Genomic DNA, 27,429 nt, shown 5'->3' with positions numbered 1-27,429 from the left:
GATAAAAGCAAGAGACTACACCATCCATCTCTTCTCAAAACTAGGCATTACTATAAATGCAGAAAAATCTGCTTTGTTGCCATCTCAGCATATTACATTCATTGATGCAGATTTAAATACAAACGACATGTTGGCAAAGCTACCTCAAGAAAGGATCCAGACGTTACGCAGTCAAGTGAATATCTTACTCAACAAGAACAGAGTACAGGCAAGATTTGTGCTAAAAGTCTTCGGCTCTATGGCAGTGACGATAACACTACTTCCCATGGCACGACTTCACATGAGAATATTGCAGTGGCTACTGTTCGCCCAGTGGTCCATGCAGGAGTTACCCATGTTTCACAAAATCCTCATAACACACTCCTGCAAGAAGGACCTACTTTAGTGGGTTCAGTCCACTCAAGTAACAATGGGCAGACCATTTGTACTTCCCCAACCTATTGCTACAATAACCACGGATGTGTCCCAGATAGGGTGGGGGGGCATTATCTGGGAAAGACGGTCCAAGGAATATGGCAAGTTCATGAATAACATTTGCATATCAATGTCCTAGAGATGAGGGCGGTGCTTCTGGTGTTGCAGGCATTTTAGGATTCTCTTCCCACGGGGACTGTTGCAATTCAGACAGAAAATAAGTCGGTGGTATGGTACATCAATAAACAGGGGGGAAACCAAATCCTACCCCCTATGTCGAGAGGCCCAGAGAGTGTGGCAATGGGTGATATCTTCTCAACGCTTTCTGACAGCAACGCATATCCCAGGGAAATCCAGCGTTATAGCAGACAGGCTAAGCAGAGCGATTTTCATGCCTCACGAGTGGTCCTTCAATCAGGAAGTTGCAAATCAAATTTTTCACCAATGGGGCCAGCCTTGCTGCGACCTTTTTGCCACCCCCTTCAATACCAAATGCAGCAACTACTTTGCCCTAATCTCCCCCCGGGAGAGTCACTGGCCCTGGGTCTTCTTTATGCCTTTCCCCCATTTCCCTTGATTCCAAAGGTTATCCAGAAAGCAACATTGTTGAGTCGCAGGTAATTCTCATTGCGCCATACGGGCCTTGTCAGATTTGGTTCCCCTTTTTTTGGCCCTACCTTCAGGAGGACCCATGGATCCTGGACCCAGTGCCATATCTTCTGACACATCAGTCAGAAACGCTCCATCCTGCCCTCCACACCCTCAAGCTGACAGCTTTTCTGCTCCATTTCCGATCTTAGCCAGGCTTCCAGAATTGTCCCCTGCAGTTTGTCACATTCCAGTCTCATCGCACGATAGATGACTAGGAAACTCTATGCAAGCAAATGGAAGAGGTTCTCTTGTTGGGCTAACAAAAGACGTATAGATCCCTTTACAGCATCTATACCTTCAATTCTGGAATTTCTAACAGAAACCTTTAATCAAGGAGCAGCGCAGCCACTATTCGAGTTCAGTTAGCTGCTATTTCTAATTATCATGTCGGAGAATCGGGATCTAGTCTAATGCCCCATAGACTATGCAAAACCTTCCTCAAGGGTACTTTACTGTTAAGGCCTCCCTTCAGAGAACCTCCTCCTCCTTGAGACCTCAATCTAGTGTTATCATCTTTGATCTTGCCTCCTTTCGAACCAGCATCATCATGTTCATTTAAAATTTTATCTTGGAAAACACTCTTCCTTACAGCAATTACTTCCGTCAGGAGAGTATCAGAATTGCAAGCCTTGTCTATCCATCCACCTTATTTGATCTTCCATAAAGATAGAGTTTCCCTCAGAACAAATCCTTCCTTCTTGCTGAATGTTTGTTCTCAAGTGAATTTAAACCAAAATATAGAATTACCATTGTTTTTTCTAACTGTGGCATCAAGGCAGAGTATAAACTCCATCAACTGGATGTGCATAGACAGTTGCGCTTTTACTTGCATAGGACCAAAGAATTCAGAAAGTCAGACCAATTGTTTGTTTTCTATTCAGAAAATAAAAAAGGTTTGGCAGTTTCAAAAGTTACCTTGTCCAAATGGCTTACTGAGACCATCACATATGTCTATGATTCCCACAGTAAAGAACCACCAGGGAAAATCAAAGGGCATTCAACTAAAATGGTATCTACCTCCATTGCCTTTCAATCCAGACTTGCATTGGATTCAGTTTGTGCTACTGCTACATGGGGTAATCCTCATACCTTTATTACTCATTACAAATTAGATATGGCCTCCCGGAACAGGGCATCCTTTGGTTCCACTGTCCTGATGAGTTTATTCCCTTGAGCCACCCAAGAAGAAGGTGCTGGGGATTCTGCCCCAACCAGCAAGAATGAAGGCGAGGTGGGACAACATAACATAAAGAAGTTATGTACTCACCATAATGTTCCGTGTTTGTTGTCTAGTATCTCGCCTTCAGTCTTGCGTCCCTCCCAGCCATCCCCCTCCTGGAGGATCTAGTGGAAAAATTCACAGAAATTGGCAGATAAGGTCTGATTCCCTTCGTGCCCTTTCTTGTTAATTTTTATAACAATATGTTTCAGATATTATCCTTTTGGATATTGAATATATCATAGGAGCCTTTATTCCTCAAACGAGATCTGGGGAACAGCCGCTAAGCACAATGGGATAGGACTCAGCCTCGAGCCAGTAGAAGCTCTCGAGCTTTAGTATAGGCTGAGTTGGAGCTGAGTTTCGGCTCTGAACCCAACCAGCAAGACTGAAGGCGAGGTACTGGACAACAAACATGGAACGTTATGGTGAGTACATAACTTCTTTTTTGTTCTGTATGGCTTTATGTGTTACTTTTTAGTTCAGTTGCCATAATTGATTTTTTTTTCAAAGTGATTATAAATCCTGTTTACATTAATTCCAGTATAAATTTAAAAAAGCTATGGTATTTGCTCTTTACACTTTACTACTTCTGTTGCTTGTTTTTCCAGGTTGCCAAATGTGTTTTTGTCTATGTAGTGTTTTTTGTTGATCCATTCTACTAAAGAGCATACATTTTTATTTGTACTTTTCGTTAGGTTTTCTTGTGCAAGTATTTTGCTTTCCTCTAATTTCTCTCTTAATCTTTCTGAATATCTTTTATCTGAAAATTCTTGGCTTCTTGCACACAAGTAAAAATACATAATTTTCTTCCTTACCCTCAGTAGTCCACTTTGCCATCTCTATACTTCTTTTTTGGCCTGTCAGTTCTTATGTGGTCTACTTTTTCTTCTACCACAAAGGGGGTCAGCCATGTAGTCCTTTTTCATCCATGTGGTCTTTCAGGCTGTGCATCAGGTTTGGACTTGGGGGCACATGATAAAGGTCTGCTTAAAGCCTCAGATTGAGATGGGTGTCTTCACATCCCCCTCTGTCCCAGGGGTAGATTGGACTTGTCCTTCCTCTCCCATCATTGATGGCTCCACACCCAGAGCCTTTTTACCTTGGTGCAGACCAGTCCTCTGACCTCAATTCCAGGGATTCCACATTCAGAATGAAAATTACTTTTGCCTTTTTTTTTAAACATCATTATTAAATCATTACTTTTGACATAGGCAAATTTATATTTATACAAAAGTAATCAAATTGTATTAAATTAACATTAATGAACATTATACTTCACATATATTCCTGTATAACATATAACTTGAGCAACATTAAGTAAATTATTCAATTCCTGCCCCTTTTTTTAAACAAGAAACATTTTTTAAACCATCACTTACGACATAAGCAATCATACATTTATATAAGTGAAAACGAACGACACCGGCACAATCCTAGTTGCAAGCATTTTGCATCACAAACGATACTGACGCACCCCCAGTTGCAAACATTATACATCACTTATAATCTACCCAATCATTTTCAGTCAACCATTAAATAGCTTAAGTCCTGCCTCGTTTTGAACCTCATCCCTCCCCTGTATGTATTGTTCCCACTATTCCCATTTTTCCTATGTAGTTTGCTACTACCCTTTTCTAAAGATCTCAGTTCCTGTTGTTCTATCTGTGTTACTATATTCACTATTTCTAATATAGTTGGTTTAGATTTTGATTTCCATTTTTTAGTAATTGCTTTTTAAGCAGCCACCATATTTAGACACAGCAAGGCCTTACCATGTCTAGGCAATTTTGATTCTGTACCATAGCTCAGAAAAATCTATCTAGGCAATTCTGATTCTGTACTATAGCTCAGAAAAATCATCTACCTCTTCACACCAATCCATCCACCAAGTATCTCCGACAGTGCATCCCGCAGGGAATTCTTAAACTCCGCCAACCCACTGCATTCCCCGAAAATATGTTCCCAAGTACCCATCCCACCTCCAACATTTGCTGTCTACCTGAGTAAAAATTCTTTGGAGTCTTCTTGGGGTATAACAATATCTGTGTAAACATTTCCAAGCAGAAATCCTAAATCTTCTAGATTTTTGTTGCATATTTGGGAGATATACATATATACTCCCATCGTTTCTTTATGAATTGCTATTCAGTTTCTCTTCCCAATTTTTTCTGAATGTAAGACTAAAAGGACTAAACCATGTTGACTGCTTGTATCTTAGTATCCATACTCCTATTACAAAGCTTCAATTTTCTCAGTTTTTGTATTATCTTTTGTTCAGTCTCTTCCCACATATCCTTAGATGCCACACCAGAATAATTTTATCATGCCCCCATAAATACAGATATTGCGGAACCAATTTGTGTGCTGGTACATAATTTACCACTTTTGCCTTTGTTTTAGCTTCATTAATTTTGTGTCCTGAAAAAATTTGAAACTGTCTCAAAATGTTCCAAAATGTCTCAAAATGTTCCACTGCATAATGTCTCTTTCTGGATTTGTCAGGTATAAAGTAGTATTATCTGCAAATAGAGCCATCTTTTCTTGACTACCATACCAGTTATATCCTTGAATTTCTGAGTCCCTTATTTTGTTTTACAGTGGTTCTAAATATAATGCAAATAACAAAGGGGAAAGAGGACATACCTGCCTGGTTCCTCGGGTTTTTCTGAAATTATCAGAGAAGCCCCCAACCACATGAATTTTCACCTCTGATCCCTCATATATTCTCCTAATCAGCCTAATAATTTTTTTTCAGGAAATGCAAATGCTTCCATTGCCTTGCTCATAAAGTCCCAGCTTACTCTGAAATGCTTTCTCTGTATCAAGACCCACCAACAACAGTGATACCTCCTTACCTTGTGCTTCCCTCTGGATCATCAGTGTTCTGTTAATGTTGTCTATTGTTTGCCTCCCCTCCACAAAACCACAGTGATCCATATCTGTCAATTTTGGCATTACGTTTGGCATTCTTTTAGCCATTGTAGACATGAACACTTTCTAGTCATGGTTTAGTATTGAAATGGGCCTGTATGAACGTGGGTCTAATGGACCGTCTTTAGTATTACAGATACCACTGCATTCTTCCAGGATATTGGTATTACTACTCCTAGTAAAATGCTGTTAAACAAAACCTTCCAGATCGTTATCACTCTTTTTTTCCTCCTAGCTTCCAAACTTCCACAGGAATACCATCTATTCCTGGGGACTTTCCTGTAGATTGCTTATACATCACAATTTTTATCTCATCTCCTCCTATCCTAACCTTTAGTAATTGAGCCTCATCTACCTCTAACCTTGGCATATTTAATTCTTCCATAAACATTTCCATTTGTATCTTTTCTTGATTTCCATATTTCTCTGCTTTATACAGACTTTTATAGAATTTCCAAAATATTTCAAATCCTCAACAGGATCTCGTTACCTTCCTTGCTTTAGGCTCCCTAAGCTTGACAACAGCACTTTATACTTTCTGTTGCTTGAGTCTTTGAGCTAAAAGTTTTTGTGCTCTGCTGTAATTATCAAAAAATATTTGCTTAACAGCAATCTTTCATTACCCTGTTTTTATTTTAGTTATTATTGGCGCATGATCTGAAATAGTTATTGTCTGCATATCAAGATTTTTAATTAAATGCACATGTTCCTGTGAAATGTAAATACTGTATAGCCTAGCCCAGTGTTTATTTCTTGGGGAATAATGTGTAAATTCAGCTCAAACTCCTGTTATTGAATTCACATCTTCCATGCCAAATATTTTCATAAATTTCTTCAAAACTGCTACCCTCCTTTGTTATACTGTCCATTCTAGGGCCTCTAGATACATCTTCACTGTTGCAAAGCACATTCCAGTCCCCACCTATAAGTAATGTTCCTTGCTGAAAACTGATTATTTCCCCCAGAAGTTTCTTAAGTTCCAGTACAGCAGTTTTAGGTGGAATATAAATGCTTGCTAGTGTAATTCCCCCTCCCTTGTCAGTAGCCCCTTAGCACCACAAATCTGTCATTATTATCTTTTTTATCCTCTTCTATCACTGTTGGAACTCCTGTTGCAGTTAATATAAGTACTCCTCTTTTCCTTTGTCCCAGGTATTCTGCTGAATAACCATCCTGAAAACCTTTCTATATCAAATTCACATGTTACGTTCTTTCTGTGTCCGTCACCTATACATTTCTTAATATAGTTCACTACTTTCTTTTTTGTATTTGTGAGACTGTTGACATTTAAAGACTTTACAGAAAGCATTATTGCATTAAAAAGTTATTATTTTCACCTTTTATGTATAACACATTTTGTTAAATGTCTTGTTCATAGGTACATAGATAGGTACTAGGCTATTGGCCCTAGGGCCTATATAAGCCTAGCCAAACAGTACCCTGGCTTTTGCCACCCAAGAAAATTATTTTCCTGTGCCCCTGTCGAGCACAGCCACAGAAATGATCCCCAGGGTGAATTTCCTATCTCCCATCCAATCATCAAGATTTTTCTTGAAGAGTGCTAATGAAGAGCTTTGTTTTATATAGATAGGTGGTTTGTTCCAGAGTATGGGACGTTTCTTGGACAGGAATCTATCCCTCCAGCATGTTCTGTTTATTGTGGTGACAAGGTTTAGGTCCTGAGAGCGTGTAGCTCGGAGGTATTGGGATTTCTTTGAGTGGAGCATGTCCAACAGCTCTGGGTTTGACATAGCTTTGTATGTTAGGCAGAGATCGCCTCTGAGTTGGCGATATGTGACGGAGTAAAGCTGAAGTTTTTTGAGACGGTCTGCGTAGGGCATCTGTTTGAGGCCAGTAATCCTCTTTGTGAGGTATTTCTGCAGCCTTTCCAGTTGTTGTAGATGTCTTGTGAGGTACATACCAAAAGGGGCGTTGTACTCTATAATGGGTCCAATAAGTGACGAGTAGAGGGTAACAATGACCTTTTTTTTTTTTTTTTTCGTGGATGAGAAACCTTTTGTGATGTGTGCCACGTAGAAGGATTTCCTGACTACTGTGGTGATGTGATTATCAAAGGAGAGGCTACTGTGTCCCAAGGTCTCTTATCACACTTTTGGTGTTAAGTAGTACCGCCTATGTGGTAGTTCATGGGTACAGAGTTTTTACCTAAAGGGATGACAATGCACTTTTTGGCATTGAGCTTGAGGCCATGGCTTTGACGCCAGGCATCTGTCTCAGTGAGGCCCTTTTGTAGGATGTCCACATCGTTAGGAGTTTTGATTATGGCTCCTAGTTTGCAGTCATTCGTTAGCAAAATACCTTCTGTGTTAGCCTGTACTTCAGAGAAGTAGATACCAAACAGGAGAGGACCCAGGACTGAACCCTGTGGTACTCCACTTGTCACTGGTCCGAAGTAGGATTTGGAGTCTGCTACTTTCACAGTGTGTGTTCTGCCAGTAAGCCAGTTGGTAACCCATCTTGTGACATAGGGATTTATACCTAGTTTTGTGAGTTTATCTATAATTCCAGAGTGGGGAATGGTGTCGAAAACCTTGGCGAGATCTAGATAGGTTGTGTGAACAACCTTACCCTCATCTACGGCTTTGGTGACTGCTTCAAAGAAGTCTATCAGGTTTAGGAGACATGATATGCCTTTTACAAACCCAAACTGGGTAGGGTCCAGAGTTTGGAGATTACCAATGTCATTGTTTATAAGTTCCATGATGATACATTCCATAGCCTTGCAGACCAGGCTCGTCAGGCTAATGGTGCGGTAGTTCCTGGGGTCTGTGGTGGCTGCCCCTTTGTGGAGTGGGATAACTGTCGCTGTGTGCCATTCAGTGGACACAAAGCCTGAGGTGAGGCTATGATTGAACTTGGTACTTAGGTGGGGTGTCAGTTCATTCTGTAGTTCGTGTAGAACGCAGCCTGGGATGTTGTCAGGTCCCACGGATGCTGTGTTCTTGGCTTTGGAGAGTGTTTCTTACCTGTGCAACCGTGATTACAGGAACTTTGCATTCTTCCAGTATAGAGACGGGCCCTTTAGGGGATGGGCGGGGCTAAAGTTAGCACTGAACCTATCTGCCAGGATGTTGGCAATTTCAGTTGGTTCTGTATATTTAGTGCTATTGTGCTGTAACTCAGAGCAGATCTGAGTGTTGCCATTGAGATTCTTGACATAGCTATAGAATGCTTTGTGGTTGTCTTTAGAATCAGTGGCGATTTTGTTTTCGTAACTAGCTTTGGAGGATTTTATGAGGAATCTCAACTTCTTACTGAGGCTGACCAGGGAGTTCCTCCAGTCATGGGATTTTACTCTTTTTTTTTGCAACAGTTTATTTCTTCTGTTGTAAAGTTTGTTTATAGCAGGGGACCACCAGATTGGCTTACTTTTTTTTTGGAGGATAGCATCTTGGTTCTGTTAGAGATTGCACGATCCATTCACTCGTGTAAGTGCTTATAAAGTGCATTTGTGTAGGATACAGCAGTAGTACCTCTATTGTCTGTCAGCATGGGTGTCATGAGGTTTGCCACTTTTGTCTTAAGAAACGTGAAGTTGGCTTTGGAGAATTTTTTTACGGTGGTTTCCCTAATGGGGGGTGGGATGTGGATGTCTAGGGTGGTTAGCTTGTGGTTGGATCTGACCAATGAGGAATTGACCTCTGGTGTGGAACACTGGTTGCCCATGTTGGTAATGACCAGGTCTAGGATATTGCTGCCTCTGGTGGGGGTGTGGATAAGTTGATCCAAGGCGTTGGAATTTATGAATTCCAGAAAACGTTGAGCACAAGAGTTGGTACATGAGTAGTTTTCCCAGTTAATGGTGGGGTAGTTGAAATTGTGTTAGGTTGTACCCTAATATTTTCCAGTGTATCAAGAAATGAGGAGTGGGAATCCTGGGGCATGGTGGGGGATCTGTGGCAAGCTACAATTAATTTGGATTGCGGTAACTGTAGCTGTTCTCCATTCCATGTAACACAAATGCTTTTGTGTTACATGCATACACGCTTTGACAGGTTGAACTTTTTTATACAGTTGTTTCTTGTCATATCCATTTGAGACTGTCGCATCTTACAACACTTTTTGTTTTATTGATAACCCTCAAACAAAAAACACATCCCCAATACCCCCTGATACATATTAACTTAATACTAATACAGAAAACTATGTACATCTTCAAATACTGAAAATTTTCCCTCCAAATAGAAACAAAAGTTCCAAACTGATAAGCACACTCATAGACTTGAGTTAACCTAAAAGAAAGGTTAATGTGATGGGATGCATGGTTTAGCCTGTGCTTCTAAGTGCTACTTGGTTTTGTCTTTTCTTTATAGCTGTCCCAGCTGGGAAAGCCCTTGAATGCTCTCAGAGAACATTATGTCCAAGCCAGTTTCTTTTCTAAGTTATTTTTTTATTCAGCCAATCACTGTCCACCAGCCTGTAGCCAGTTTTTCTGTATCAGATTGTCTCCATGGGGACACGAGAACCAGGCAGCCAGTTTCTCTTTATAAGATTGTTTCCATGGAAACATGAAGACCAGCTGCAGAATTGCTACTGAGCATACATGTTTGCTAGAAAAAAAGCCTCATAATATTCAATATTCTTTTTCATTTTCTTGCTTACTCTTAAAACTTGTTGCTAAGTCAATCTAAGGTCCTTAATCTGGCCATTTCCCCATGCAAAAATGAGAAAAAGCACATAAATGTTTCTTTTGTCATTCTGTTTTAACCAGACTTTTTTATCATTGTATTGCCTACATTTTTTAAAAAATGAACAAGAAGGGAGAAAGAAAAGAAAAAAAAAAGCTGCACCTGTTTACAATCCCCATTACATTTAAAAATAACTGAGAAAACTTTACTTTACAGCATGCAAATAAAACCATACACCACAAAAATAGCACTAATAAGAAAAAAAATTATTTACTTACACTTAACTTTCTCCCTCCTCTTCCCCTCCCCAAAGCATTTTTTGAACATTAATAACATGAAGTCAGCTCTCGTGTTCCTTTCCTTCACTACATTTTCCTTTGAAACACTAGAAATCATTGCTTAACCACAGGCTTTATTATTGTGGAATGGAGAACAGCTACAGTTATTCCCCTTCACAAAGGTTGCCTAGCAACAGGCCCGGGGAATTACAGACCTATAAGCCTGACCAGCCTCATCTGTTTGTCCATGGAACGTATCATTATGGACCTCATAAATAAAGACGTAGGTGACCTCCAAACTCTGAATCCTACCCAATTTGTCTTCGTGAAGGGCAGATCCTTCCTGTTAAATCTGGTGAATTTCTTTGAAAGTGTGACCAAGGCCATTGATGAGGGCAGATCTGTGCACACACCATACATTGACTTGGCAAAGGCTTTTAACACAATTCATCATTCCAGCATTGGTAATAAAATTGGCAAACTGAATGTAAACCCCTTTGTTGCAAGATGGGTTGCCAACTGGCTCACAAACCAGACACACACTATCAACCAACAGACCGGTTACCATGGAGTACAGTACTGTTTGGTCTATACTTCTCAGAAGTTCAGGTCAAAACTAAAGTGTTGCGGCTGGCCAAGTTTGCAGATGACTGCAAGCTAGGTGCAGTCATTAAATCCCCAAATGACATCAGTGTACTCTAGGAGGGTCTCACTCAGACCAGTGACTGGTGTATTAGTCACTGTCTCAAACTAAATGCAAAGAAATGCATCATCATTCCCTTTGGCACAGACAATGTCCCTTCACACTATCAAATCAACAGTACCCTAAGTACCCATGAAGTGGTAAAGGACCTGGGATCACAGGTTGACTGAAAACGTAGCTTCAACCATCACGTGTCTAACATAGTAAGGAAAGCTTTCCATGTAGCACACTTGATTAGTAAAGGTATTGCATCGAGAGCAAAAGAAGTTATAACCCCCTTGTACTCTGCACTTATCCGGCCCATAATTGAGTATAACACCCCATTCGACATGTACCGTACTAAGCACCTGCAGCAATTAGAGGGACTTCAAGAGGTTTCTAACAAAGAAGATCAAGGGTCTCTAGCATGTACCTTACACAGACAGACTAAAGTCCCTGTCACTATATTCCGTATCTTATAAACTTCTTAGGAGAGACTTATGCCTGGCCTGCAGTGCAAACCAAGACCCAAACCTAATGAACCTGCTGTATATCCATAAATCAAATGAGACTAGGGCTACCCATTCCAGGGTCTTATATATGACCTGTGATTTAAGTAGGACATGCTGGAGGGACAGATTTATCTCCCAGTGATTGCTGCATCTTTGGAACAGGCTACTAGTTCATGTGAAACAGAGCACCTCTATGACACTGTTCAAGAGGAACCTGGACAAGTGGATGGGTAACTGTAAATTCTTACTGGGGATAGTGCCCACAACCCTCCTGGACATGGGTAGTCATCACTAAATGCAGTCTTGGGTGTTGACTAGCACTTGTATGGTATCACATTGGGGTGAAATGGCTAGGCTTAAAATGATCTGCGGGTGGATTGCCTAGTAATCTCTTATGATCCTATTATCCTAAGTTTCACAGGTACGGTCTCTCTGTGGTCTTTATTACCAGAAGAAAAATAAGCATAATCTCTCTTTGTTTCACAGCTCACTTTTTGTTGGACAAACTTTTGCATTTCCTCCTTAGCATTTACTTCATCAAAAAATGATTTTATCCCTCCAGGGTAGAATATTTTAAAGACAGCTGGGTCCAGCAGTCTGAATTTCACACCTGTGTCTCAACATTCCCTGAAGAGTGGAATAAATTTGCTTCTCTTCTGCCAGGTATATAATGGGTAATCATTCTGCACAAACATTCTGCTGTCTCTCACTTTTAGTACTTTGTCCTTTTGTCACAGTTTTGTCAAAATCAACTCCTTCTGCTGGTAGGATTGCATCTTTACTATTAAAGGTCTAGGTTGCTTTCTAATAGCTATATTTGGAGCATACACATAATATGCCCTTTCAACTGACCACACCTGCTGTGGAATACTAGTTCAGTTGATTTTTTTGTGCTTTCATAAAATTAATGCAGTCTGTTCCTTCCACCTTCTGTAGTAGCTGAAAATCTCAGGTTTTCCTGATTTGCTCTGTCCTCTATTATTTTTTGAAGCATCTCTTCCTGAGCAGTCTCATATTCAGCCAGTCTTTTCTTCATTTCGACCTCTGATTTTTGCAGCTTTGTTACCTCATCTAAGCCAATCAAAACCTCGCACAGTGGACCCTCTTCTGTTCAGTGCGGAACATCAAGCAGTTCCGCATTGAACAGAGCTCCGCTTTTTGATTGGCTCATATACCGGTATACGAGCCAATCAAAAACGCGCACAGTGGACCCCCTTCTGTTCAATGCGGAACATCAAGCTATTCCGTATTAAACAGAGCTCCGCTTTTTCATTGGCTCGTATACCGGTATACGAGCCAATCAAAAATGCGCACAGCTGACCCTCTTCTGTTCAATGCGGAACATCAAGCTGTTCTGCATTGAACAGAGCTCAGTTTTTTGATTGGCTCGTATACCGGTATTATGAGCCAATCAAAAAAAAAAAAACAAAGCGGAGGAAAGACTCCGAAATAGGGATGTGTGTTTTTTGAAAATTCTGCGATTTGTTCGTTTTTAAAACCCGGACAAATCGCAGAATTTTCAAAAACCTCACGGACAGGAGCCCAAAAAAGAGGACGTGTCTGGGGAAACCCGGAAGTATGGTAACCTTATACTAGCCAGTTAGTGGAATTTACCCATAAACAGAAGTGTACTGGCCTTCTGTGCTGAGTTTGTGTTTTCACATTGGGAGAGCTAGAATTAAGCTGTTACTCAATGTGCAGCCATCATGGAAGTCAAAAAATTACTTTTGTCTTCAACATGACTGAGGCTGACAGTGACAATGAAGAGTTATGATGGTAAAAGAGCCAGAAATGTTAAAAAAAGGTTCAACAGTGAGTGTAGCTGTCCAGATTCGGTTTGATGATAATGGCAGCAAATTATTTTTGCGGGATTTCTGTTACAACAGTGCGTTATAGGAATGCGGAGCTTGAGCTGTGGAGAAAGCTCTGATAGTGTTGACAGCTTGGATTTGCCTTGTGGCATATAACCTATCTGTTGAGATGGATGGAGAAAGGCAACAAAGATTTAGCATTATGGCAAGTACATAACTTTCATTTTTGTCTGCACTGAACTTCATCAATTAGAAAAGATTGTCGGCTTTTTGTTTCCTTCATCTCAAGTAAGCTTGGGAAGAAAGCCTCCAAGGTATCCCTTTCCAGGAGGTTATCCAACTGTATTTCAAACTGTATGTACTTTGCACAATACGCCCTTGCCAATCAAACCTACATTTCATTCCACTAAGTCTGTTGCCACTTGCACAGCCATCTTCAGAAATCTTCTGTTGAGGAAATGTATACTGCAGCAACTTGGCTTGTGTTGCATACCTTTGCTAGACATTATAAACTGGGTATTATTTCCATATCCAGGGTTTACTATCCTCAAGGGTCTTCTGTCATGATACCACCCAAGTCTTTGATAGCTTTGCACTCTGACCCATTCGTCAGATCAGATGAATGGGATGAATAGGGTATGGTAGTTATGTTGTTTGCCATAATTCTGGATCTGATATTGTTGATCCTCATTCATTCCTTACACATGGGTATCTGTTCCGATCTCGGAACCGAGCCGGCCATTTTCCAAGCTCACGTCAGCTTCAAACTCTCGAGCTAAACTCTTACCCACAATCCCCCTCTCCCTGTTACCTCAGATTTCATTTGCCGTGTTGCCATCCGGTCATGTCAAGCTACTTTTTTTGAGCTAAGTACAGTCAATTGTTGTTTAATTGCTTTACAAATTACTTTTCTGTCAGAAAAGTTGATATTTTATTGTCTCTTACCCTATCGCTTCTAGCGTTCATAAATTCCTCAGGTTTTTCTGTCTTCTACTTACTACTTTTACCTCGAGGTATTTTCTCTTAGCATCGTTGGTAATCTTTTTCTCTTTTCTCTCTCATACCTTCGGGTACTCTCTTGTACCATTGTTGGTACTTTTCTATTAATTAATATAGCAGATAAAAAAGGTAGTCCGGGGTTTAAGCGGTGTTCTGATTATGGACACAAACTGCCTACTTCTGATGCGCACTCTTTATGTGTTTATTGTTTGGGAGCTTCCCATTTATCTGTTGAACCACCTTGTACTATTTGTGAGAACTTTTCTAATAGAACTTTGTTAGAAAGGAAAAACAAGCTGATACTGAAGGGGCTTCTAAAATCTCCCTTTTCAGAGGCTATTTCTGGGTCGGAGGTCTCAACCCCTCCTAAAGCCCATAAGAAAATGGATGTTTCTACTAAGGCTAAATCCTTGCCTTCGTCCCCGGCTGGGGACTCTCACCAACCAAAACCTAAAAAGGCTAAAGTTTCGGCTCCGGAGCTCTCTGTCAGCCCCATTGCCTTCGGTGCCTAGACCTTCGGCACCTAGGCCTTCGGCTCCATTAGTGATTTCAGCTCCGTCCTCTCCTGCAGCTTTCTATATATCGGCACCGAGGGGCTCCTTGGTTCAGACCATTACCATTGTATCGGCACCGACCGTTCAGTCGGCGCAAACTTTGACCGCGTCGACTCCGAGATCTTCTTCAGAACCTAGGCCTTTATTGTTGACTCCAGTTTTGTCGGTTCCATCTTCGGCACCAACAACCACATCGGCACCGATCCCTGTGTCGGTGCAGACAATGACCTCGGCACCGATGACTTCTTCAGTGCAAACAGCAGTAGTCCAGTCTTTCTTAGCACAGTTGTCCTCGGTGCGGTCAGATGAGATGGGCACCAAGTCTGCCTCTTTTGTGGACAGGCCTGTTTTTCCCTCAGTCTCTGTGAGGTCCACTGGAAGCCTTTCCGAACATGATGTGTTGCATCTTGTGGACCAGGCATTCTTGGCCAGAGGTATTCCACCCCTCAGGAGCTATCCTTCCTTGGGAGGTGATCACCCATCTCCAAAGACACCTTCTTATTCTCCTCCTTCATTGCCTTTGAAGTCCATGGATATAGCACAGTCTTCCCCTTCTGCAGTTCCCTTTATGGATCTCACTAAGGAACCGCAGTTGCCTTCATGGCAGGAAAGTTTTGCTATGATCCAGGATGTCAGCTGTGACACGCATAGCTTGCTGCCCCACAGCCATCCAGGGACTCCGGGTTGGCAGGCTGAGCCACTTAGGGGAGGAGTGCCCGCTGCCCTAGACATACACTCCTCTTTGGGTGGACCAGCCTTCCAACTGATGGAGAAGGCTTTCGCTGCTGCTGGCGATACCGGACTGTCTATACTTCCGTCCTCCTCTGGTACACTGGTTTCACAAGTCACATCTAGCGGACACCGGGTGCAAGGGCTGCAGGACATATTCCCTCCGGAATCCTCCTTGTCTTCCTCAGCTTCTCCCGCTGAGGAGGTCCACCGGAAAATGTCGTGTAAGAGGAAGCACATGAACTCCACAGAGGAGTCCCTCACTGAATACACAGATTTCGATGAGGGGGAAGGATCCCCTCGTTCACCCTCTGAGGTATCCTTTGGCGATATCCTCGAAATCCTGAAACAGAGAGGTGACTGGCAGTCCTCTAATCTGACCCCTGAGGAATCTGTGTTCCTGCAGGCCTTTCTCCCACAGCCCCCTACCTCCTGGTTTACTCCACCTGCCGATGAACTTGTCAGGTTCATAGTGCAGCGTGCTTGGAAGGCCCTTGATACCGTCGAAGCTATTTCCCAGAGGCCAGATAAGAGCTTCCCCCCTTTGCTTCGGATCCCCATTGGTCCATAGGTCTTCCTGTGGATGCTTTGGTGGTGGCAGCCGCAACAAAAAAGGATCTGGCAGAAGAAGAAAGCCAGACTGTCCATCCGCCTAACAGAGAGTCCCGGGCCCTGGACAGGATAGAGAAGCGCACCTTTGCTTCAGCGACCTTTGCTATCAGGTCCCTGAATTAGATGGCACATTTTACCAGGTTTCAAAGGGATCTGGTTTCTGAGCCCTCTGAAACCTTGGTTGGTGCCTTGTCTGATGAGGTCTGTGACAAAGTGGCCTCTCAGCTGGCCACCATTCAGTCTATATCTATCTCCTCTATGCGACTGATATCTCACACATCAGGAGGAGTAGCTAGAGCGGCGGGTTCAGCTGCGGTCTTGAGACGACACGCCTGGATGCGCTTGTGTAACTTTGCGGAACCTTTTAAGTCTTCTTTTCTTAATGCCCCCATTGAGCCCTCCTCATTGTTTGGGCCCAAAGTTAAAAGCACACTGGCCAGATGTGAACAGGATGGTAAGACCTTTTCTGCTGTAGGTGTCCGTTATTCTTCCCCTCAGTGTGCTTTCTCCCGAAACCAAAAGAGTGGTAAGATATGGTTCAAGAAATCTCTGTGTGTCCTTTCCGTGACACACAGACCGAGTTCTCCCCCCGAGGCAGAGGGGGAAACTCACAGGGAAGATGCTCCTTTTGGGGCAGAGGGGGACTGCGTAACCAGGGTTCCAGGGATTCTTTCCCTGGTCAATCCTACCAACGCTCCTGAAGAGTGGCCCAACCCCTTTCCTCTGGAGGTGGTTGGGGATCGTTTTTCCTTGTACCCTTCTGCCTGTCTAACCATCACCACCGATTCCTGGGTACAAAGGATTATAACCAGAGATCATCATATCCCCTTCGATATTTGTCCCGTCCCTTCAAACAATCTTCCCGATGTTCCACCCAGTCAAAGGGAAGAAGAAGCACTAGAGATAGAAAAGCTGCTAAGAAAAAGAGAGTCATCCATCTAATGATCTTAAACAAGCGGAGTTTTTTTTTTCTGCCAAGTTCCAATAGATCCTGTTCTTCCTTTGGAGAAAGCCAAAGGGATATAATTTCAAATTTTCCTTGTTCTGATAGGAATGGGGGACATTGCCCCATCTTGGAATAATATAATTTCTTGATACCACATCTGTTACACCTAATCCCAGATTATGATTCCCCATTTAGTCATTCTGCAGCTACAGGAGATTGCTTACTTGATGTCAGTGGACATGATGGTTGCTTTTTGGTACATCAGTACGATTTCCTCTCATGCAATTCCTTTGCTTCATGATAGGTCGGTTTTACTTTCAGTACATGTTGTTGCAACTTGGTCAGCCCAATACATTTAAAGTCTTTATCACTGTGCTAACCACTGTGGTGGAGGCAATGCCAGAGGAGGACCTTTTTTTATTTCCTTACCTGGTCATCTGGCTCCTGATGGCTCCACTGAGGGACGGCCTGGCCCTCCCATGATTGTAGGCTTTTTTGGAGGGGGGGGGGGTTATTAATTAGAAGTCCTCTGGTCCCAGCTCGAAAGATTGCCTTTGTTGTGGTAGTACACTGGACACTCTTCTGCTTCGCTAATTCCTGTTTGCAGATAGTGTCTGGGATGTGACAGCTATACTGACTTGTGTGAAGGCACAGCAGAATGTCCAGGCTTAGGCCGTCATTTGTTTAATGATCCTTATGGTGGTCATGATCTTAGTTCTGTTCACACACCTCATAATGTGCTGCTGTGGATGGTGGTGGGTCACCTGCTACAAATTCATCACACACTTTGAGCTTCTGTTTGTGTTGGACCCCTGTTGACAGGCAGTGGCATTGTAAACTGATTTCACCAGTCTCATTGTGGGCCCAGTCAAGCCATTTACCAGTCATGAGAAACCATATGCTGGTGGGTTAGAGAGGTCACTTGGGCTTCTCCCATATTTAAGAAACATAACACCAAAAAAATTGCAAAAACCTCCTCAATTAAGGTCACTGCTTATAAAATCACAAAATCGAGGAAAAACAAAAGAGCAAGCAACCAAACACGCCATGGTAATAATTCTTTAATAAAACCAAACTTCAGAACATAAGCGCTTTCAGGACAGAGACCTTCATCAGATGAACACATTGACCATAAAAACAGGTATTTATACAAATATTGAAAAACATGTATCCAATCAACACTCAGTAGCGAACTCTCTGCCTCTTAAGGGCTGGTTTTAGTGGTATTACACCATTTAGGCCAGGTGCTTTATCAGCACCTAGCTCAGTGATCCATTTCATTTCATTGTACTGAGTAAGATTTACTACATCTCCACCCCTAACATTTAATCTAACAATTTGTAAAACCATAAATGTAAATGTATGATCCTGGTTATGTTCTATATGCTGATACAGTGCATTATGTACATTTTTTAACTATATAGCTGAAAGGTGTTTCAGTATTCTGTCATTTAATCTACAGTTGGTCTTGCCCAAGTAGAATGAACCGGACATCTTACACTGGGCCAGATAAAGAAGATTCTGTGCATGACAGTCCGCATATTAATTTCAGTGAATATCTCTTCTTAGTCATAGAGTGTATAAATGAATTATTACTCATAATATATGGACACGCTTTACATTGTCTACATGCCCTCCTTATTAAATCTCACCCCACCAGCTAAAATTGGATTATAGATGCCCAACCTTCCTTTTGCAATGACCTCAGATTTGATATTCTGCAAAAAACCTTCTGGATAGCCTCTACTACAAAACATCTCCATTAATTTGTTACATTCAAAGTAAAAATATCAATATCAGATGTCATATGAAATAGAAGTTATATACGTAACATAACTTGGCATCTGTGTTATCCAATTTCATTATGCATCATGAATAGGTCTTCGGATCCGTCCTTGGATTCAGCTCTGACATTTCTTCCAGACATACAATCTGAGCCTCAAACTCAACCCTCTTCCATAATACCCCACTCCTCTTCAAGCTCTCAGATCAAGTTTGCTGCCCCTTCCTAAAGATAGTCAGAACAGTAGTATTAGACAGACAAAGAAAACGACCAACTGGAACCCAAACTAGGAACCAGTGGGTTCTGTATTCTTCTATATCGCTTTCAGCTGTAAAAGGAGGGTGGGATGTGATGCATAAAGAAATTGGACAACACAGATGCCAGGTTATGGTAAGTACATAAGTTATAATCTGAGGTCCATTTCATTACGCATCACAAATGGGTCAGATTCCCCAGCTACATAAACCCTGGGAGGACCTCAAGAAAGGACATACCTGAGCACACCAGAACCAAAGGATGCTCTTTTTCTGGAAGTAATGCCCACTTGTAGTGAGATACAAAGGGTCTATATCAATATTTCAAAAATTTAATAGTTCGAATCACAAAATATTGAACTGAAATGATCGAACGATTACATTTTCGAATGCCAATATAAAAAAAACAAAGACTAAAGGGTGTAGGCAGGGGGGCAAGCCCCCCTGCACCCCCCACACCCTCCGCTACTTAAATATACCAACTTCGAGACCGCACTACATTGTAGTAAATGGAAATCTCCTCTTACGGAGATTTCCATTTACCCGTTCGATGTTCTGATAGGAACCCGATACAAAGGTATGCGCTGTGGACCAAGTAGCTGCGTCACAAATTTCATCAGTAGGAGTCCTTGCAGAGAAAGCAGACAAAATAGACATAGACCTGGTAGAGTGAGCTCTAACTGGACAGGGGAGTTGCTTCCCTTGTTGAGAGTGAACTGCATAAATACAATCCATTTGGCTAATGTGATCTTTTAATACAGCCTGACCTAACCTATTTAGAGAAAAAGCAATGAAAAATCCCTTTCATAAAAGCTCCACATAGTTTTCCCTCTACTGTTTCCACTTCTAAACTATCACCCGTCCCTACATGGAAATTTGTGAAAGTTGCAACTTTATTGTAGAAAAACTAGCTCTGTACTGGAAAAGCGAGCTAAAAAATATAAGGTTGTCCAGGATTGAAGCAGAAAAGGGGTCAATATTTCTCTGTGGAGCCCTAATGGAAAATCTCTTCCATTTACTACAATATACTTTCTTGGTGGAAGACTTCTGAAAAGCAAGAGTAATTTCCTTGACTGGGCAAGCTAGCCTGGACTTTCGTAGAATTACTGGAAGTGGAGAAACCAGGCGGTCAATTTGAGGGATTGAAGATTGGGAATCTGGCGTTCCACTGGATGGACATCAGATCCTGCCTGGAATCCAGTATCCATGGAGGATATTTGCTGTGAGACCGCATGAAGGGGAGCCATACCTGACAAGGCTAGTAAGGGGCAATGATGATTAGACTGGTCTTCAATCTGCTGGTTTTATGTAGAACTTTGGGTATCTAGGGAATTGGAAGATAAGCATAGAGGAGATCCGGGGATCAATCATGGACTACAGCATCTCTGGGTGACTCCCCCAAGGGGTGGATCAGAGCAAAGTACTTGCTGCACTTATTGTTTAGGGAAGAGGCAAAAAGGTCACAGCAAGGCTGGCCCCAGTGGCTGAATATTTGATTCACTATTGATTGGTTCATGGACCACTCATGTAGACTTAAAATCAATCTGCCAAGTCTGTCCGCCTGGTTTGAAGAAACCACCCATTCCCAAACCATCATGCCCTCCCTGCACAATGGGTATGAATAGGTTCTCCCCCTGCATGTTGATGTACCAAACCACAGACATATTATCTGTCAGAATTGCAATTGTCCCCAGAGGAAGGCAGTCTGAAAAGGCTTGTGACGTAAGGACCGCCCTCATTTCCAGTACATTTATGTGCAATTTAGTCTCTGTCATGGACCATGTGCCTTGGGCCATCTTTTCCTGAAAATGCCCCCCCCCCACTCCACCCCAACAGGGAGGCACCCGTGGTCACAGTGGCTGTAGGAGAGGGAAGAATGAAAGATCTTCCGAGATGGAGGTCATCTGTAAGAATCCACCATTGCAGATGACACCTGCAAATCAGAATTAGCCTGATAGGGGTTGACAACAGATGGCACCGACTAGACCATTGTACCTCTAGGGTTCACTGGAGAGCTCTCATGAAGAACCTGGTTAGAGGTACTAGAAGAATGGCATCTGCCATGGATCCTAGAGCCAGGAGGACCAGTCGAGCTGATGGTGTCAAGCAAAAGTTGTATCTGCTGTCTCAAGGATCTTTTTCTCTGGGGGAGTAAGGCTGCTGTCTGTGTGATTGTGTTCAGCTGCAGTCCTATGAATTTGATGTCCTGTACAGAAGTTATCTTGGATTTTGCCATGTTTACTGTGAGTTCCAGGCAATGAAACAGGTGCACCCTAACCTGAAAAGCCTGAAGTAGTGGATGCCTTGTAGTTGCCATCAGGAGTCAGTCATCCAGGTAAGGAAACACCTGGAATCCTTGCAGACAGAGGTGAGCTGCAACCATTGCCATGCATTTTGTGAACACCTAGGGGCAGTAATGAAGCCAAAGGGCAGTGCTCTCAACTGGTAATGATAGGCCCCCAGTCTGAAGCGCAGATATCTCCTGGAGCACCTGTCTATTTCGATATGATAGCACGTATCCTGGAGATCTACAGAGCACATGCAGTCTTTCTTGCGCAGAAGCATCAGAATGGCCTGTATCGTAACCATGCGGAACTTCAACTTCTTTACGAATAAATTCAAACTGCTCAGATGCAAGATGGATCGAAGGTCCCCTGTATTTTTTGGCACCAAAAAGAAGCGTGAGTAAGTTCTGCATTTTAGTTGTTCAGTTGGGACCTGTTGGATGACTCTTTTGTCTAGAAGTTTTTGAATTTCTAGAAGGGCACTCTCTCTCTCTCTGACTAAGTGGCACATTGAGAAGATAGGTCCCGGAACTGGGAGGAGGAAGGGAAAAGGGAATATAGTAACCTCTGGAAATTATATTTAACACCCAGGTGTCATTTGTTATGTTTTATTTATATATTTGTTTTGCTTCTGGGTGTAATGAAAGTCTACCCCCAACACCCGGGCAGCACTTCAGGAGCGCTGAAAGGGCATGTCAGAGAGAGGTTTTCCGAAGCCCTGATTTTGTGGAACTCCTCTCCCTCTGGGGCGATGTCTACCATTGAATCCTCTCCCTCTGTCTGTAGAGAAGGATTCATGTTTTGAATCAGGAAAAGCCCCTTGGGACGTACGGAATCACATCTTCCACTTTGTTGGTTACTAGAGAAGGTCCGTTGGGGGGAAGAAAACTTGATCCCTACAGCAGATAAGATGTTGCCTTTCTGTTCCGTACGGGTGAGGGTTTCTTTTACTGATGGCCCAAACAAGGAGGAACCGTTAGGTGTTAATGAATGATGCCTTAAAGGGGTCCGCAAACCCGCACAGCCTCATCCAGGCATGTCTCCTGAGGGCTATGTCTGAACCAATTGCTCACAAGATTCCTTCCGCAGCGTAGGAAATGAGCCTCATCAAGGAGTTAGTGATGGAGGACATAGTGGTCAGGTGGGGAGAAACCTTTTTAAGGTTCTCCTCTGACAGTGACTGCATCAGAGAGGTAGAGGGTTCCTTAATCAGATTACTCTGAAGGCACGTGAAGTGCGCCAAGTAATTTATTGCTCTCAGCATAAAAGTGGCTGGGGCATACATGCACTTCCCATGCCTGTCCAAAGCCTGAGACTCCTTGTTCAGGGATTAAAAGAGGAGCTCTGTTAAGAGAGTTTCTTCTTGGTGGCTGCTAAAACCACAGTGGCATCAACTGGGATACCTTTACTCCAAAACGGGCAGTCACTGGGGGGACTAAGATATTTGTGTGTGCATTTGAAGATGGGCTCCATGGTGTCAGGCTCCTTCCTGGAGAGGAGGTCACCCAGGATGTAGATGGGCCCATCCCAAATGCCTCCAGGAACAGTAACTCCTCTGAGGAAGGGGGTTGGGAAGACCAGCCACACTTTTGCTTCAGAATTTCTAAGATAGCCCAGAAGTAAATATCGGGTGGAGATTGGGGGGACCCTTCCCCTTCGTCGAAATCAGTGTCCTCTATCAACAGCTCCAAAGGGGGAGTCTAGGTGCTTCCTCTTGCACCAGCTCTTCCGAGGAACCTCCTCCGTGGGGTACTCAGGAGAGGACTCAGACGATAGAGGGACCCCTTGCTGAAGGGTAGCCTGGAGGCTCTCCAGGAGGGGATGACCGTGGATCAGACAGATGGGAGCAAAGCCCTGATCTGCAGGGGATTTGATAGGGCCTGTCAGAAGAGGGACCATGTCTCGAGGTGTAGAGTGTGCCCTCTCATCCCACCTGGAAGGCCGACAATGCCAGGAGAAACTGCCCTCCCACCCCAGGAGCCGAAGCTGCCAAGGAAGAAAAGGATAAAGGTCATCTCTGATCCGCCACCTCCAGAAGGCACCTGCCCCAAGCTGTTGAATGTCGAGGCCCCCCAGGAGAAGGGACAGCTCCAAAAAAGTCAGAGCCAACATCTCAGATCCGGGACCAGCTCCGCTCCGAAGGACCCAGAGCTGAGCCAGTCTGAGACATTGTCAGTGTAAAGAAAAGGATATTCTGCACTTGGATGCCAGTCCACTCAAGAGTATCAGGCCCTGCAACTCTGAAGCTGAAGGTCAGATTGGGGGAAGAGGCTGCGGTATTGGGGTTGGTATTCACACGGATCCAACATGGGTCGGAGAAGGCAAGATCCCCATCTGGATCTGAGCTTTGAGAAAACTCCTCCTCATCCGATCCATATTGGAGTGGGACAGCTGAGAGGATCTAGAGGAGAAAGGGGAACAGGTCGACCTGACTGGCTACAGGCTGGGCCAGATGGTTGGGAAAGGTGAGCGAGATTTACTCCAACACGGAGTATGGCTGTGGGACCTCTGATCAGGTGTGTCTGTCCTGACAGACTCCGCTCTGGAGATGAGCTGTGGATCTGTACAATCTACACGGGCTCCAACTGACTGCTTGGACCCAAAGTTTAAGGGTCTGGCAGAAAGGTTGGATTGGCCGACGCCAGCTCTACTGGATCAAGGACCCTCTTGGATTTGGAGAGAAGCGAGAACAGGAGGGATCTGAGGATGATGGGTCTGACAGCCTCCTGCGCTTCTCAGGAACAGAAGCGGTTGTACCTGAAGTAACTGAGGGAGGCACGCTTCTTCAGGACAGAGGTCTGGGCTCCAGAATATACACACTTCTTGTGGGAATCCGACTGGGGAATCTTATGCCCAAAAGAGGCACACCTCTTAAAACCGTAGGGTTTGTCAGAACCCACTGGCTTGTTAGACATTGGACATGCTTGAGAGAACACACACACACACTAAACACTAAGCTAACTACTAACTGAAAAATAGGAGGGAAAGTTTTTTTTTTTTTTTTTTTTTCCATTTTTAATGATGGGAGAGAAAGGAGAGGTGGAAGGCAGAAAAAAAAAACCCAAACGCCAGTGAAAGTCTAACAGACAGGAAAAAGCACCTGAGAAAGGGAGGGGAGGTTAACACTACATATAAGGAAAAACTATAAACTAACTAGGAGAGAAAGAGCTAGTAATAATACATAAATAAATGGAAAACTTTACATAGCTGACTAGAGGCTCAGAATTGTGTCTGTGCTGGAAGGAGGCAGACTAGATCTGGAGGGTTGAAGAGGAGTGAGATATTATGGGAGAGGGAGGAGTTTGAGGCTCGGATCGTATGTCTGGAAGAAATGGCAGACTTGGATCTGAGGACTGATCTGAAGACCCATTTGTGATGTATAATGAAATGGACATCAGATCATAGCTGTTTTACTTTTGATGCTGCTGTCGTTTAGAGGCTGGCACTGTGAGTACTTAATGTCTAGTGCAATACCCAATATTAACAGCACTTAGAAAAGTGCTCAACAGTTATTAAGCATCTTTCTGACCCCAGTCAATACTGGGTCTCGTGCTAGAGTGGTGCTTAACTAGCTTGTCTCTCTTTCCAATACTGAAGCAATAATCATGCCACTACATGTACTACAATTGTGTATTATATTTCTAGAGCACAGGGGTTAAACAGCCTTCAGAAAACTGCCAGCTGTGGAGCTCAAAAGAGGAATTCACTATTATCCACTGCATTGAGCCTTGTCACTGCTCAGCTGATAAAGTGGGCAGATATGTGTGTGTGTGTGTGTGTGTGTGTGTGTGTGTGAAAGATAGATAGATAATGTTGTTTACCCTTGTCATTCAGATCTGTTATGGGCATTTATATGCAGTTAAAATGAGAGCAGAGCAGTTAGTAATTACATTTACTGACAGTAATGTTCAGACTCGAAACTCAGCACTGCAAAAAGCATTTATCTGTCATTAATAAATATGTTTGGTAATGTAAAGTTAACAGTTTTATTTATATCTTTTGCAATGTATTCTTTTGTTTTCAGGCATTTAACAAGTACAAGCGAGAGGGATTTTGCCTTCAGAATGTGGATAAAGCTCCTTTAGCAAAGAGGAGAAAGATGAAAAAAACCAGCACAAGTACAGAGACACGCAGTAGTTCTAGTGAAAGTTCCCATTCCTCCTCTTCTCAGTCCCATGATAAAACTACACCCACGGTAATGTCAGCACCAGATAATCCCACTGCCAGCCGTAGCACAGAGACCATCTTCCAGTTTTCTACTTGAAGGAACTTGTCTGTTTGTAAACGGCATTAATGGTGAAAAAGGTATTTCCATTACCATGCTTGTGCTCTTTGGACTTCTTGTTGCATTATGGTCTTGGGTTAGAATTACTGAATAGGTCTGGATTTACACACAAGGTACTGCTGCATGAACTTGCAGCTCTTTCATGCTACTTTGGCTGCCTGACCATTCCTCACGTTTTGTGGTACCTGACTTGTTCCAGCATATCTGACACTAGAATACACTGTAGCAAGCTAAGACAGCAAGCTTAAAGGTGGTGCTTGTGTTTCTTGGCGTTAAAAATCTGCATCTGAAATGCATGTAGCATTCCAATTTTCCTGATAGTTTATAGCTTTGATGTATGTCTCGTTTTATTTTATAGTGTCTCCAATGTAAAATATTTAATTTTAAAAACAATGTTGCAGCACATACAGTAGTACACTGTAATGATCTTACCATGCTGGTACAGATTTGACATGTTATATTTTAAAACGTGTAAAAGCTGTCAGAATATTTCATTAAAGCACATTTATTTATACATTTTGGCAGCAATACTAGGGGTGTGAATATGCTATTTTTGAAATGTAGAAGATTTAAATATTTTATGAAAATTTATTATTTGAATGTTTATACTTAAGAACATTTAATGCCACAAATGTAACATGTCAGCTCTGCAAACCTTTAATTAAATGCAAAGCATTACTAATAATAAAATGCAAAGCATTACAAGTACATAAAATGTAATGTACACATAATAACCATACTGTGTTATGGGATTCAAAAGCAAACACCTTGGAAGTTTTTTAAAAGTGTGTGTTTATACATGTGAGTAAAGTCAGAGTTTACTAGATTACTCCTTGTTTATTGTTAAGGTCTTAGCACTAATGGTATTCACTTTTTTTAGCAAATAGCATTATATATTTTTCATAAAGACAAAGCATTAATTGTATTATTTACCATTCATTCACTGTGCTGTTAAAACAGTTTGTCAATACTTAACAGATTTCTGTAGCATTATGTGAGTACAAAGGGAAATAATGCAAAACACTGTGCTTTACAACTACACTGTGTTATGGTAACCAACTCACTGCTGTGAGTTGTAAATCATGTATATAGAATATTGTATGTTGTAAATATGCATTTATGCCAAAAAAGGCAGAGAGAACCACATTTTATAAACCTATGCAGAAGAGATCTTGTAATGCCTGTGAATTGTACGTATATTTGTTCAATGTTTTCTCTGATAGTGTGTGTCAGTCTGACTGAAAACTAGGTTTTCATCTGAAAAGTGAAACAGATTTTTTTTCTATATTTATGCATTGAAAATAGAAGCTTACCGCTAAAAAATAAACCTAATTATTTAGGCCTGGATCTCCTTTGCCAGTAGGCAGTCATGAAAAGCCTTGAGATGAGAATTGCATTCTTTTACACTGCTTCTTAGACTTGAAGATTTATTAAGATCAGCAAAATCAAGCATTACTAATATCAGTGAGGAAAACCTTTTATAAACATGTAGCTTTGATCATAATCTTTCACATTGCATGGTTATATGAGTGGACAGAGCACCCAAGTGTTTAAAGTTTAAATTCTGACCCTTTCTTTGATATAGAAATCTGTGCATAGTTACACAGTTATTTTCTATACTGTTTTTGACAATTGTTTTCACTTCCCTACTTACTCCTCTTTTCCCCCTCCTAAAGATGTTTTTTTAATGAAATGGTCTTTTAAGTTATTTGAGTAACTCTTTTTGAGGGAGTATCGTGCCAGTCTTTGTTCATAGTTTTTATTGGGGTTGATATTTGGTGATATTATCACCACTTTTTCTTTAGTTTCCAAGGCATTCATAACTTCTTCTT

At 42.3% G+C, this 27,429-nt stretch overlaps 1 protein-coding gene across 1 annotated transcript in view; it reads left to right on the top strand.

Moving 5' to 3' along the window:
- Nucleotides 1-27,429, top strand: part of RPS6KA5 (ribosomal protein S6 kinase A5) — a 1,659,077-nt gene that overhangs the window by 1,620,760 nt on the left and 10,888 nt on the right. The window contains 1 exon segment of the mRNA XM_044073623.1: nucleotides 25,337-25,564. Coding sequence (XP_043929558.1) covers nucleotides 25,337-25,564 — 228 coding nt within the window.

Source organism: Protopterus annectens, chromosome 6.part0 (assembly GCF_019279795.1).
Source record: "Protopterus annectens isolate FY-2018-M chromosome 6.part0, PAN1.0, whole genome shotgun sequence".
In the NCBI taxonomy this organism is placed as follows: domain Eukaryota; kingdom Metazoa; phylum Chordata; order Ceratodontiformes; family Protopteridae; genus Protopterus; species Protopterus annectens.
The sequence above is the reverse complement of the archived record's forward strand: the minus strand, read 5'-3'. Positions and strand labels throughout refer to the sequence as shown.